The sequence below is a fragment of the Gordionus sp. m RMFG-2023 genome, chromosome 1, assembly GCF_954871325.1.
Source record: "Gordionus sp. m RMFG-2023 chromosome 1, tfGorSpeb1-WG-v2, whole genome shotgun sequence".
NCBI lineage: Eukaryota > Metazoa > Nematomorpha > Gordioida > Chordodea > Parachordodidae > Gordionus > Gordionus sp. m RMFG-2023.
In genome coordinates, this window is record NC_088775.1 from 53988778 (window position 1) to 54001557 (window position 12780).

Here is a 12780-nt window from a genome sequence, read left to right on the forward strand (position 1 = left end):
AATGGGTTAGCTCTGTTAAAATCCACAGAGATTTAATTCCAACGACAAATAAAATTCTTGATGAATTGGCAAATTTCCCACGAAAATTAAAAATCGCATTATAATTATAGTATTTAATAAATTTTTTGTATAATATTGTATTTGATAAGAAATTATAAAAACTAATTTTTTAAAAATTTTCCTAGTCAATATTTTATACACACTCAATAATTAGTATTTTCAATAAAAAAAATTTATTCTATTTATATTGTATGAGAATTTAAGCTGAGGCTAGTTTTTAAGCTAATTTTATAAAAAAAAAATAAAACTAAACTTTATTTCAATTGTATATTTTAAAAAAAAATTTATTTAATATAATATACCTAACTTAAAATAAATAAAAATTGGGTTATAACCTTTATTTAATTTAAAAGAACTCAAAAATATGACCCGGCCGAAGGTCAGCTAATTGGGATTTCCTTCCTGGATACGTCAATGTCTCTTACTGATGTCTCCATATCGCTTAAAACGTATTCTGACAAAATTTTCTAATATAATTATTGATTTTGTTATCTTTTAATTATTCTTTGATTTTTATATTTTTAGGTTCATTTTTTATATTTTTATTTTTAATCTCTAAATTTATATTTCACTACTATACAAATTATATTTTAGGTTATCTCGTTCGTATAGTATGAATTTATGTTTTTTATGTATATGTTTTATAATTGCGATTGCTGCAGGTTACGGAACAACTACCCTATAATACATCATCTATTAACCTTTATATTCTTGACTCTTATTATAGTAATATTCTTGTTATAATATTAATTTCTATGATTGATTCTACAAATATACTCTTTGTTGAAATAATTGTTTTATTATTATATCTACTATTATAACAATTATAGTAATACCTTTGATTATCATGATAGTATCTAATAAAATTTAAGGTTATATATATATTACAAAATAAATAATTAAAATATAAGTTAGCAAGTAATTTTAAAACTAAAAATATAATATAAATTGATTACAAAATTGATACAAGGTTAAGTTTTATAAAATACATATTATTTGAATATTAAATTTTTTTAAGATACAATATTGAATATATTAATTTATGGTTATAAACAATACACAAATGCTTCCCAAATTTAACGAAAATATGTTGTAAGTTATTAAATTTAATATTAATCTATATTAACTATTTCCATTTTTAAAACAATTGAAAATCAAATCGGGTCATCCAATATTTTGGAGCTTCGGGTTTTGGCGAAATTTTTAACTCTTCGGGTTCGGTAAGGTTTAGTAAATAATATCGGTTTCGCGGTTCGGTTTTGATCTGGGTTTTTATTAATCATAAAAATTGAAATGAAATCCCTGGCCCTGTTATATTCACCTATAAACTAAATTTTCTATTTCAACTTAAGGCATATTTCCTCACAGTCTCAGGAGAACACTGGGTGATTTCGGTCCCCCCTTAGCATTATTAGTAATGACTTGCATCGATACCTACCTGGTCGGGAATAATGTTTACACTGAAAAACTCAATTTGCACTCTTCTTTACACGGCGAACGAAAGATCGTCACCGTTATATCCCCTCAATCTGCCAAAAAAATAACAAAGGTGAAGCTCTATCAATTTGCCGCCTCACTTTTTTCTCCCACTTTACCGGATCGTAGGGCCTGGTTAGTTAACCCCTTCGGACAAGTATTATAAAAAAAAATTATCATCTCTTGTTGATTATTTATTCCATTTTAATAATTTTTATTTCTCATTTTTAAACTATTAGAAGTATTATTAAATTAATTTAAATTATATTTTCTAACTTACCTAATTAGTTACAATACGGAATATTATTTTATAAAAAAACAATTTAATTCTTTGGGAGGAATGGGGGAGGGAGGGGTTCGAAATGATTTATATATGGACCAAGTTACTAAAATTATACTCTGGGACCTGAGGCCATCTTCTGATGATAAATTAACAGGTTCAATAATATTTTGTATTCAGGCCCTCGTAAAACTGATGATTATTGAATTCATAGTTGCAGATATTGCTTATCTGCCTTGATTGTATATATTTCAGTTACCTGCAGGCCCGGCCCTAAACCCTCGGGTACACGAGCCGGACCATATATTAATTTTTTCAATATATCCGGGTCGGGTCTGAAAATATAAATCTGGGGTCAGGCCGTATATGTGGTTTAGCGAGATCACATCCAATTCAGAGACCTCAGGTTATTTTTAAGAAATTGCCTAGGTTAAAATTTAGTAATACTTCCAAGTAGTGTTGTTAAACGGCTTGTTTTGAGCCGATTTTTAAAAACGGCTAACTCAATATTTTACCCAGAAAAATATTACTCAAGCTAGAAGATTTTGCTCATAGAAGGAACAAAGGTCTAGACATATATTATCAAAATCTCGAGGCTCAGTAAATATTTTTCTGGCTAAAATATTGAGTTAACCTTTTTAAAAAATCGGCTCAAAACGAGCCCTTTAACAACACTACTTCCAACCATTCATACCACTAGTAAAATTTGATCAAATTGAGTAGTTTGATCGGAGGCACGACGAATTTTAGTATTTGTATTTAGTGAAATAAATATCAAAAGTTTTTTGGTTGCCAAATATAGCCAGTGTCGAATTACGCCTTGAATTGTCGTCTTTACAAAAATTAATCATCAAAATAAATAAAAATACTGATAATATTATTTGTATTAGTGAGCTGAATAGTCTGATAATAAAAATGGGAAAATACAAGATAATAACAATAAATAGTGCCAATCAATGCTTATTATGTGCCTAAGATTCAGCGCTATACAATAACTTATATATGAAAACATTTTAACATTATTATTTACGCAAGAAAATTGTGAAAAGTTTAATAAATTAAAATTATATAAAAATAGGCTGATAGCAAGTATAGGACAAGATAAATTGATGGCACTTTTATTAAACATTACCAGTCCGCCTTGGAGTAAACCCACCTTGTGCTAATCGTAATTAATGTGAATGATGTAATTTGTTGATTTCTATAGTGAGATCCAGGGATTCGAACCGAACCCGAACCCGGAGAAGTGAACCCGGGTTTTTAGAAAAAAACTCTGAACCCGAACCGAACCTGAACCCCATTTATAAAATTTCCAAAACCCCGAACCGAACCCAAGAATTTTATTTGAACCCGGGTTCAATCGGGTTCAGTGTATTATTTAAAATCATATATTAATATATGTAAATACAAATATTATATTTTCAAATTTCCAATTAAATGAAGTCTTAATAAATTTTAAACAATTTAATTCATTTATGCCATTTTTAAATTTATTCTCGATTCCTATTGGAGTGTTAAAAAATTTTAAACAATTGAATTAATTTACGCCATTTATTTTTAAATTTTTATCTTATTATTCTTAAAGATTATTAATTAGAAGAAAATGGTTAACAAATCAAAGTAAAAATTATTATATTGTTAATTTAAAAAATTCTAAACATCTAACTTAAAAATTGTTAAATGTAGGGCAGTTTTTGTGAACTTATTAAAATGATTTTAAAATTTATATATGCTAATCATTTATTTTTGGTTTAGTTTAATTTTTACAAGATATTAATGAAGTGCATATTATAAATGAAATTAAATTTATAAATATCTCTTTTTTAATTCTGAAATCATTGCTATTTAAAAAAATTGTTCTCTTTTTATAGATTTAAGATTAAAGATAAAGTCATATTTGATAAGCATTTTACCTTTAATAAAATAGAAAAAAAAATCAATATGTTCATATTGCAAAGTAAAAATGTCTGGTAATCACTTGTCAAATTTAGAAAGACACCTGGAAAGAAATCACAACAATGAATATTTAAATTATTTAAATGAAAAAACCAAATATCAGGAATTGTTATTGGCAAAAAAACCTAAAATTAATATAGAAACCTTTTTTCCAAAAAAGCATATAAGTATAAATATATCATCTAATGATTTGATGAGTTCTATACTAGAACTTGTTACTGTAAATGGCCGGCCTTTATCAATTATTGAAGATTCGGGATTTCAAAGAATTATAAATCCACTCCTATCTGGGCTCAATTTAGTTATAAACAAAGAAAATTTATCCAGAACTATTAATAAAACAGCCCAATCAATTAGAGACAAAATATCGAGAGAGGTAGAAGGAAAATTAATAAGTTTAAAAGTTGATGCAGTTCAACGACTAGATAGGTCAATTCTTGGTGTAAATATTCAATTTATATCAAAGTCCATTATAAATCTGAGGACTCTTGGAATTGTAGAGCTGAAAGAGAGATGTACAGGAGAATATATAAAAGAGAATATATTAAAAACTTTACTAAAATTTAAAATTAATATTCAACAAATATACAAAATTACTTCTGATAATGGTTGTAATTTTTTAAGAGCTATAAAGTTCCTGCAACCTGAAACTGATTATGATATAAGGAGTGAATCAGCAGATGAGGAAAATATGGATGTAAATGTATATAAATATGATATTGATGATATACAAAATACTTTTTTATCAACTATTATATCCTATCCGATTTATAGTGTACGGTGTGCACACACTTCAGCTGGCACTTCAAGATGCTATAAAATTATCACCTATTGTGGAAACCATTGCAAAAGCTAGGAGCCTAAATTTAAAATTAAGACATCCCACTTACCAAAAGTTATTAAAAAATATGAAACTCCCTAAGCCTGTGTTAGATTGCCACAGATGGCATTCAACCCATGATATGTTAGAAAGGCTGATTTTACTAAAACCCAATATCGAAGATTTTTTTACAGAGCAATCTGATTATTTATTGACTGAAGATTGGAAAGAGATAATAACGATTGTTGAAATTTTAAAACCGCTAAAAATCGCAACCAAACAATTCCAATCTGAACAGTTAACACTGACAGATTTTTATGCAGCATGGTTAAGATGCTGCATCGAACTGGAAAAAAATCCAAACCATTTTGCTCAATTACTATATTCTTGTCTTAAGAACAGAGAAGAAAGGTTTATAAAGAACGAAATTCTCTTAGCTGCCATATACCTGGGCCCAAGATACAAGGTTAATTAAAAGCTTAGTAAATTAATTATTTTAGATTTATATTAAAATTGTTATTTTATGAAATATTTAAATATAAACAATATAAATCCTTAAATATTACAGGTATTACTTAGTGATGATGATAAGATTTGTGCGAAAAAACATCTTGTCAATTTATGGAGACGAATTAAAAGCTTAACAACGCCAATTTTATCTGATGATATTAGTTCCGATGAAGTTATTGAACAAGAAGATGATTTAGAGAAATTGATACAACTTAAAGAAAGGCAGGAGAAAATACTTAAAAGAGGGCCAACGATTTCTGAGAAAAGTATTGGAACAATAATTACTGGATTTAGCGATTATATAAGATTAGATAAGAAGGAAAATATTTTGCATTTTTGGGAGTCTGCTAAGCTGGAACACCCTGAATTATATATTTTATCTATAATCTTATTTGCTGTTCCTGCAACCCAAGTTAATTTTTCATATTTTCACATATAAATACATTTAACATAGGTTAGCGTTGAAAGATCTTTTTCACATTTGAAATTCATTCTTTCACCACATAGATCGAGGATGAGTGAACAACTCTTGGAAGATATTATGCTAATACGTCTAAATAAAATTTTTAAAATTGATACATGACTATATGCTTTGTATTTTTAACTATATTTGCCTATAAATAAAATAAAAAATTTATTTTTTATATCAAATTTATGTCTAGTTTTTTATTATGATTTAAATATAGAATTTTTTTTATCAACTCAAAAATTCTTGAACCCGAACCGAACCCGAACCAAACCCGGGTTCAAAAATATTTCCCTGAACCGAACCCGAACCGAACCCAACTCTTTTTTTTATACCCCGAACCGAACCCGAACCGAACCCGGTCTAAAATTTTGTCGGGTTCGCATCCCTGGTGAGATCACTAAAAAAACTTATATAATTATAAATAAGACTGACTTCCTTCAAAATTTTCATAATATCTCCAAAACCTTTATCTAATAAAATGATGTAAAACAGTAGATTACTTGCGATGACAGCTTTTGTAGACATTCATTACATTTAAATTGTTGTTGGTACCTTAGAAAACAATTTATACTGATTGCTTCCTTTTTGATTTTAGATTTCCCAGAATTTTATTTTTAAAAATCATTATTGTAAATTATACTAGCAAAATATTGTCTTATAAGTCGAGTCCATGGTTATTTGTGATTAAATTCCTCGCCAAATTTGATATATTTTAAGGTTGTTTTATCACATTATTCTTATAAATTTTATATTGAAATGTAATTGTTATGAAAATAAAATGTATTAATTCGATTTCTGCTAGTATTTAAAATTAATTTCAAAATGAAAACTAGCTAACATATTCTATATATTGAGAGTAGAGGTTGATCCGAAACCCTATCCAGGCCTGACAACTTGTGCAAAATACTTATAAGCTCGAATAAACAAAAACATAAGAGAAGACAATCTAGAGAAAGCACTCATTATTATATATCTCAGAACAACTGTTGGCCAAAAGTTAGAAATTTTTGAGCATGACCGAAAAACCATTTCAAAGTTTCCATGAGCCGGTTTGAGCTGAGCAGGTCACCGACCTCTAATTGAGTGGACATTATTAGTTTAGCGAACGATGTTTTTATTTATTTTTTGCGGGGGGGGGGGGGGGGGTGTTATATGTTTCTAAATGATAACTTTGAAAAACATGTTTGAAGCAAATAAAAAATTGACATAACAGACTAAAATATTTTATTCCGTGTAAAATTATTATTTAAAATTTTAATGAAAATATATATATAAATCTGAATATAATTAAAATTATATATCGTGGCTCCACTATATTTATTTGTTCTAGAGCAGCTGCAACTCGCTAGTTAATTTTATGGTAAGCCTTAACAATTTTAGTTTATATGCAATAATTTTAAAAATTTTATCTTTTGTTCAAAAAAATAGTTGTGTAAAATTATAAGCATTACAATCATAAGGAATAAAGTACATTTATTTATTTTAACAAAAGTCTACCTCTCTGACTGGCAAAGAAATAGTTCTGGCCTGCCTTCCCGCCGCCATGTTATTTATACTTCTCTTCGTTGAAGGCCAACTAACGGCCCTTCTAGTTAACAAAAAAGAGCGCAAACTGAGGAAGGGAACTGGTTATCATTTGGACTTGTTAGTGGTGGGACTCATTCAGATTGCTATGGGTTGTTTTGGTCTACCTTGGATCTCTCCCGCACCTATTCAATCCTTGGCTCACGTTTCATGTCTTTCTTGTTATAACACGCTCGAGAACGCCCCCGGGGAAAGGCCAAAAATAGTCATGGTGAGGGAACAACGCCTAACGGCCCTGTTAGTTAGCTTAATATCTGGTTGTACACTTTTATTTGGTAGGTTTTTTAATTTTGCTTTATTTTTAATTTCAGCTTATTTATATTGATACGGAAATAATAAAGTAAATAGCGAGCGTAAAAAAATTAAATACCGTTCGTTAAAGAATGGTGAATATTTTAAGAGAGAGAAAATCAATACATTTTCCTATTAAAATATTGTGATTTTTATTGGACTTTTACAACTAGATAATTCAATATTTTAAAATTTAAAATAGCTAATTGTGTGAGAACCTATATTATCGCTTATTTTTATCTTAAATAACGTGAGTCAATGGCTATACGAATTTTATAGAACATTATACCTTTTAATATATTTTTTATAGGTAGCTCTCAATTACAACGAATTCCGGTTGCAGCTTTGTTTGGCGTGTTTCTCTACCTAGGTATTATTAATTAATATTGAAAGAGTAATAGTAACAAAACCTTCAAAAGCCACAATTGTTGAATAGTTAATCTATCTGCAACACCTTTTTGCATTTTACACAACTAATATAAATAACCTAGTTAGTTTACAAATTAGCTATAAGCTTGGCTGGTTTATAAACTAACAGATGGGGTGAGTTAATACAAAGATAACCGAAAACTGGGGAATTATAAAAATAAAATGACTAAAATATATTCTTTGCCGGTAGAATTTTTTAAGCATTCACTCTTCTCTTGGATGATATATATCCACCTTTTTTTTAAAATATATATATTTTTATAGTATCCATTTTAATATATATTTTTTAATCCTCTGTAAATTATATAATTTATTTTATAAAAAAATTTTTTTAAATAAAAAAGTCGAATTAAAAAAAAAAAAAAATTTACTAAATTTAAAAAAAATCTTAAAATTTAAAAAAAAATTACAAAGCAAAAAACAAATTTAAAAACACTGTTCGCGCAATATTAGCTTTTTATCGTATTTTAAAATATGAGACTTGATATCTCAGGCTGCAGCTTTTATAATTTAGTAGTAGTAAACTAAAAAAGAAGTTAAATAGATTTGTGATGTGATGCTAAAATAAGATAAATTGGTTACGGTGAAAATTAAAAGATTAAACGCTGGGTTTGAACGATTGTTTGGTAAGGTAGTACTATAAGTAAGGGAGAAGTTACATAACTGGCCATGGTTAAGAATTGGATTTAATCAAACAAATTTAATATCAACGTGTGGCCCATTCTATGTCATAAAATTAAAATCAAAGCCTAAATAGTATATAAATTTTATCCCTATCATATTTTTATGGTGGCCTTCCCTTTTTCGTCTAAATATCAATATTTTAAAAATATCCATGAGGGCATTTTACGCCAATAGAATATGGAAACGAGTATCTAAAATATCTTAGTATAAGGTAAAAGAAATGATGGAAACCTATTAAAAGGAACTAATTTACTATAGGTATAGAGAATCTGTTGTTATTAATTTCCCAAATACTTATATTTACTTGAATGTGTGAAATTTAAATATAATAGAGATGGCTATTATCTTAATATTATTTGAGAAATAGAATAGTCTGATTTCAACTTTTTTACTAAAAAGTAGGGTTGGTGAATTTACATGAAAATTATATTCAATGTAAATAATATATCTTACTTAGATTTTATAAATAAAAAAATAATTAATTTTTTTTCCATCAGATTTTGAATACTCTTGGTCTAATCAAATAAAGCATTTCTTAATAAAACATCAATCATTAGGATATTTTTAAAATCAAACAGAAATATGGGTTAAATATACTTCTGGTAAATGAATAATAGCAGGTTTTATTAAAAGAATATTATTTCTCTTATTTATACCTAATTGGTAATAAAATTCCACTAATTTCAAGGCTGCCACACCATAACCCTAAAATTATACCGTTCCATTAGTTCTCCTATTTACCAAAACCATTTTTTAACCTGTATTTTTATGTTTGGTTATCTCAAATCAAAATTAACCTTGTATTTTGATTAATTTTATCAAGGGTTTTCTTCCTTAAACGGCATCCAATTTTTCGAACGCCTCAAATTGTTTTTAATGTCTCCCAAGTATTACTCTCAACTCACGGAATCTGCTTACATCAGAAAAGTGTCCTATCCTAAAATCCATTTGTACACCATGATCCAATTCTCTTGTCTGGCCCTATTGTGGGCGCTAAAATTTACTCCGCTTTCTCTCTTTTTCCCTCTTGTTTTGATGTTTATAGTGCCCCTACGTTACAACTTAGGATGGGCTTTTACTAAACAAGAACTCAATTACGTAACGATTTTTTAATTTTCCTTATATTATATTAGGCCGTTGAAATTGTTACATATTGTTTTTGGCTCGTCTATGACCTGGAGAACTATCGATATTATAAAGTCCTCTGACCTGGTATTTAATTCAAGGGCTGGGGGATTTAATTATGCATATGTTTATATTTTTACCATGTACATCACTCAAATATTTGTGATTTTATTGTTTTTTTAAAAACTTGAAATTCATTAAACTTAATTTCCTTATTTTCTTGTTTTAAATAAATATCAGCCATAGGATTTACTTAATTTTATAAAAAATAAAAAATGCATATCAAACAGCTAGATATGGAAGAAGAAGAAATTTCAGACGAGGAATACGATTTTTATACAGAGGCGCATATGCCCGTTTAATTTTAAAGAATAGAGATAAAAGAATTTTTTAGCCTATAAGATCCTTTATTTATATCCGTTTTGGGTTATAACTAATTTAAACAAAATAAATCTTTTTGTCATTTTTTTAACGCCATAATTGAAAGGTGCTATTAGATGTTAGATATATTTTAAGATATTTTAACCACCGTTTCATGTTAGAAATATTTTTCTTTTTCGTCTTACACAAATTAGTTATAAAATGATTTATATACATACTTTGTCATTGATTAAAAATATTATGTATAAATAAAACGAGGCTATAAGTGCTTTAAAAAATTTATATTAAAATTATCATAGCTTCATGGTACCCAAATTTACACAAAAAAATATTTATTATACCGGTGTTTATTTTCATCATAATTTTATTTGGAATTTGTCATATTATTTTTAATAACCAAATTTATTTTTCTCTTGTAAGTTATTACATCAATATATAATAAATATTTTATATTTATGATTGAATTTTAGCTTTCTATTATAAAATCGGAACAAATTTTTCAGGCAGTTTTTGCAAAATATTAATTAATTCATGTCTTTATTGACTTTTGGGAAATTTTTAATTGTTTAAAGTTGTGAATTTTTTAAATATTGGAATGTTAAATTGCTTGGATGGGTCAAATTAGCGTGATTTTTGGTATGGTTTTTTATGGAAATAAAGCCAGGCCCAACTCAACTAAATGGGTTAATCTGTATTTTTAATTTAATTTAGGTTAAATTATTTGTTTTTCTTTTAATTAATAGGCAATTAACTATCTTTTATTTATATTTTTTGGCGCTGAATAAATTTAATCATCCTATTCAGCTATGGAGAATATCAGGCATTGTGCAAGCCATAAAAATTAAACATATTTTATATAGAATAGGAATTAGTCTTATATTCTTTATTAAAAGAAATTCCTCTTTATCAGATAGTTTTTGGGAGGCCTGGGATCCATAGTGAAACAAATCATTATACCGGAATGAACCCTTAAATTTATAAACTGCAACCAAAACTTTATACCAAATACCGAATCTTTATATTTTTCTTGACTGGGTTAAAGCCGTTTTATTATAAATTAAATTGGGCCTGATTTTTTATAAATTAAATTGGGCCTGATTTTTTATAAATAAAACTTTCCTGTTGAGTATATAGCTAGATTTTTATAATATTTTAAGATATTTTAATTTTTTATTTCTTGATTAGATTTAAATTTAGGTAATAATAAAAATTAATTAATATTTTTACCAGAAATCCGTCCGAACCGTTATGCATAAAATTATAAAGTATTAAGGATAATTTATTATTGAAAAAAACTAGTATCCCTTTGCTCCCCTGATAAATATAATTTATATAAACAATAAAAAAGAAAAGTTTGTATAATATAAATTAGCCACCATTTAATCATTAATAAAAATGTGCGCTATAAATGATTTAAATGTTTAGGACTCTAATGTACTCTGAACATATATTTATTCTATTACTATGCGCATATTATCAAAGTACAAAATATTTAAAAATTCTGGATTGATGAAAATATTTTTAAAAATTTATTTATAAATGGGATTAAATATGTTATCTGGAGTTATTTGGGTAGTGAGAATAATAGGGCTGAGTATATGTTCATCCGAAATTTTCAAATGCTTTCTTGTCTTGAGGATGTTAGCGTTCGTTTCGTTGGAGAGACCTACTGGGTCTATACAAGAATAATCCCAGACCGGAATTGTTTTATTTTTCAAGGAATTTTAAAAAACAGATAATATTCACTAAAACAATAGCAAGAAGATGATAATCTTGATAACAATAATGTCAATTTTCCTTTTCCAAAATTTGTGCTTGTTAGTGTTACAATCCGTATAGTAACCGAATTTAACCCTTAAATACTCCGATGAAAAAAATGACGTTTAGTACTCGGGTGGGGTTTAATAGACCCCAATTTCAAATGTCTATATCTCCAGTTATATTCATTATTTTTATTTAATATTTGGTTAATAGATAGAAATAACCTTAAACTTGATAAAATATTTATTTATTTTTATTTCTTAAGCTCAGATTAAAGATGATGGATAATTATAATTTGTGACAAAATTTTCTAAAAAGAACTTACTTTTTTTAAATTTTAAATATTAAATTATAAAAATAACTTATCTATCATATAACCATGATAATTCATAATAAGGATCTTTATTCTTCAGTATAAAAAAAAATTACACTAATATATTCTAACATAAAAAAAATATAGAACATTGAAATATGTTAAATTTGACATGCAAAACATTTATTACGTAAAATCATTAATGTGTTCTAAACATAATTTTACATATTTGAAAAAAAATATTTTGTTTTTTTTATTTTGATGGTTAGATTTAAAAATTCCAGCTAAATAAAGATTTCCCAATAATGTCTTGAATTGTGTTACATCAACTTCTTTTAGTAGAACTTTCATATTGGTCATTATAGTTATTACATATAATTTAATTTTTTCATTGGTATGATAAATAATCTCTTCAATCATTTTTGGTGCTATGAACAAGTTAAAACATTTTTCTGGAGTGTCAGCTTTTCCCTTATTCTCTCACTCCTGGCAGATGAATAACTAAATTTTCTTGAGTTCTTATTCTTTGATTAGGAAGATCCTTTTTCCATTTAGTAAACTTTTTTTAGCTAATTTTAAAGAGAAATATACTATGATAAATGATTTCATATTTACCTAAATAATATTAAGTTTATTGTTCT

The 12780-nt window shown here is 26.9% G+C and overlaps 2 protein-coding genes across 11 annotated transcripts in view; both read left to right on the forward strand.

Annotated features, from left to right (window-relative positions):
* The window catches only part of LOC135922541 (uncharacterized), a 128408-nt gene extending 118039 nt beyond the window's left edge, over positions 1-10369 (forward strand). For 3 of the 9 annotated variants that reach the window (XM_065456923.1, XM_065456925.1, XM_065456924.1), the window contains 6 exons: positions 1413-1693; positions 6902-6931; positions 7064-7430; positions 7757-7816; positions 9383-9657; positions 9975-10367. In XM_065456923.1, the coding sequence (XP_065312995.1) occupies positions 1413-1693; positions 6902-6931; positions 7064-7430; positions 7757-7816; positions 9383-9657; positions 9975-10046 (1085 nt within the window). In that variant the 3' untranslated portion in view covers positions 10047-10367. Of the gene's footprint in view, positions 1-413; positions 510-1412; positions 1694-6901; positions 6932-7063; positions 7431-7756; positions 7817-9382; positions 9658-9692; positions 9772-9974 lie in introns of those variants that run through there. The other 6 variants (XM_065456928.1, XM_065456929.1, XR_010570954.1 and 3 more) reach the window with 5 other exon arrangements.
* LOC135922542 (uncharacterized) lies at positions 3825-5954 on the forward strand. Of its 2 annotated transcripts, none has more exons than XM_065456930.1 (3): positions 3825-5058; positions 5161-5514; positions 5557-5954. In XM_065456930.1, the coding sequence occupies exons 1-3, from the start codon at positions 4474-4476 to the stop codon at positions 5683-5685; spliced, it is 1068 nt and encodes a 355-aa protein (XP_065313002.1). In that variant the 5' UTR covers positions 3825-4473; the 3' UTR covers positions 5686-5954. The 2 variants fall into 2 exon arrangements, with proteins under 2 accessions (XP_065313002.1, XP_065313003.1); XM_065456931.1 differs by having other exon boundaries at positions 5185-5514.
* Positions 10370-12780: the final 2411 nt, after the last annotated feature.

Bases quoted from the DNA above. Each gene is read 5' to 3' on its own strand.
- LOC135922542 (XM_065456930.1), top strand. From the start codon at position 4,474: ATGTATATAAATATGATATTGATGATATACAAAATACTTTTTTATCAA. The intron at 5,059-5,160 runs GTTAATTAAAAG...TAAATATTACAG, and splicing joins ACCTGGGCCCAAGATACAAG to GTATTACTTAGTGATGATGA. The intron at 5,515-5,556 runs GTTAATTTTTCA...CATTTAACATAG, and splicing joins TTGCTGTTCCTGCAACCCAA to GTTAGCGTTGAAAGATCTTT.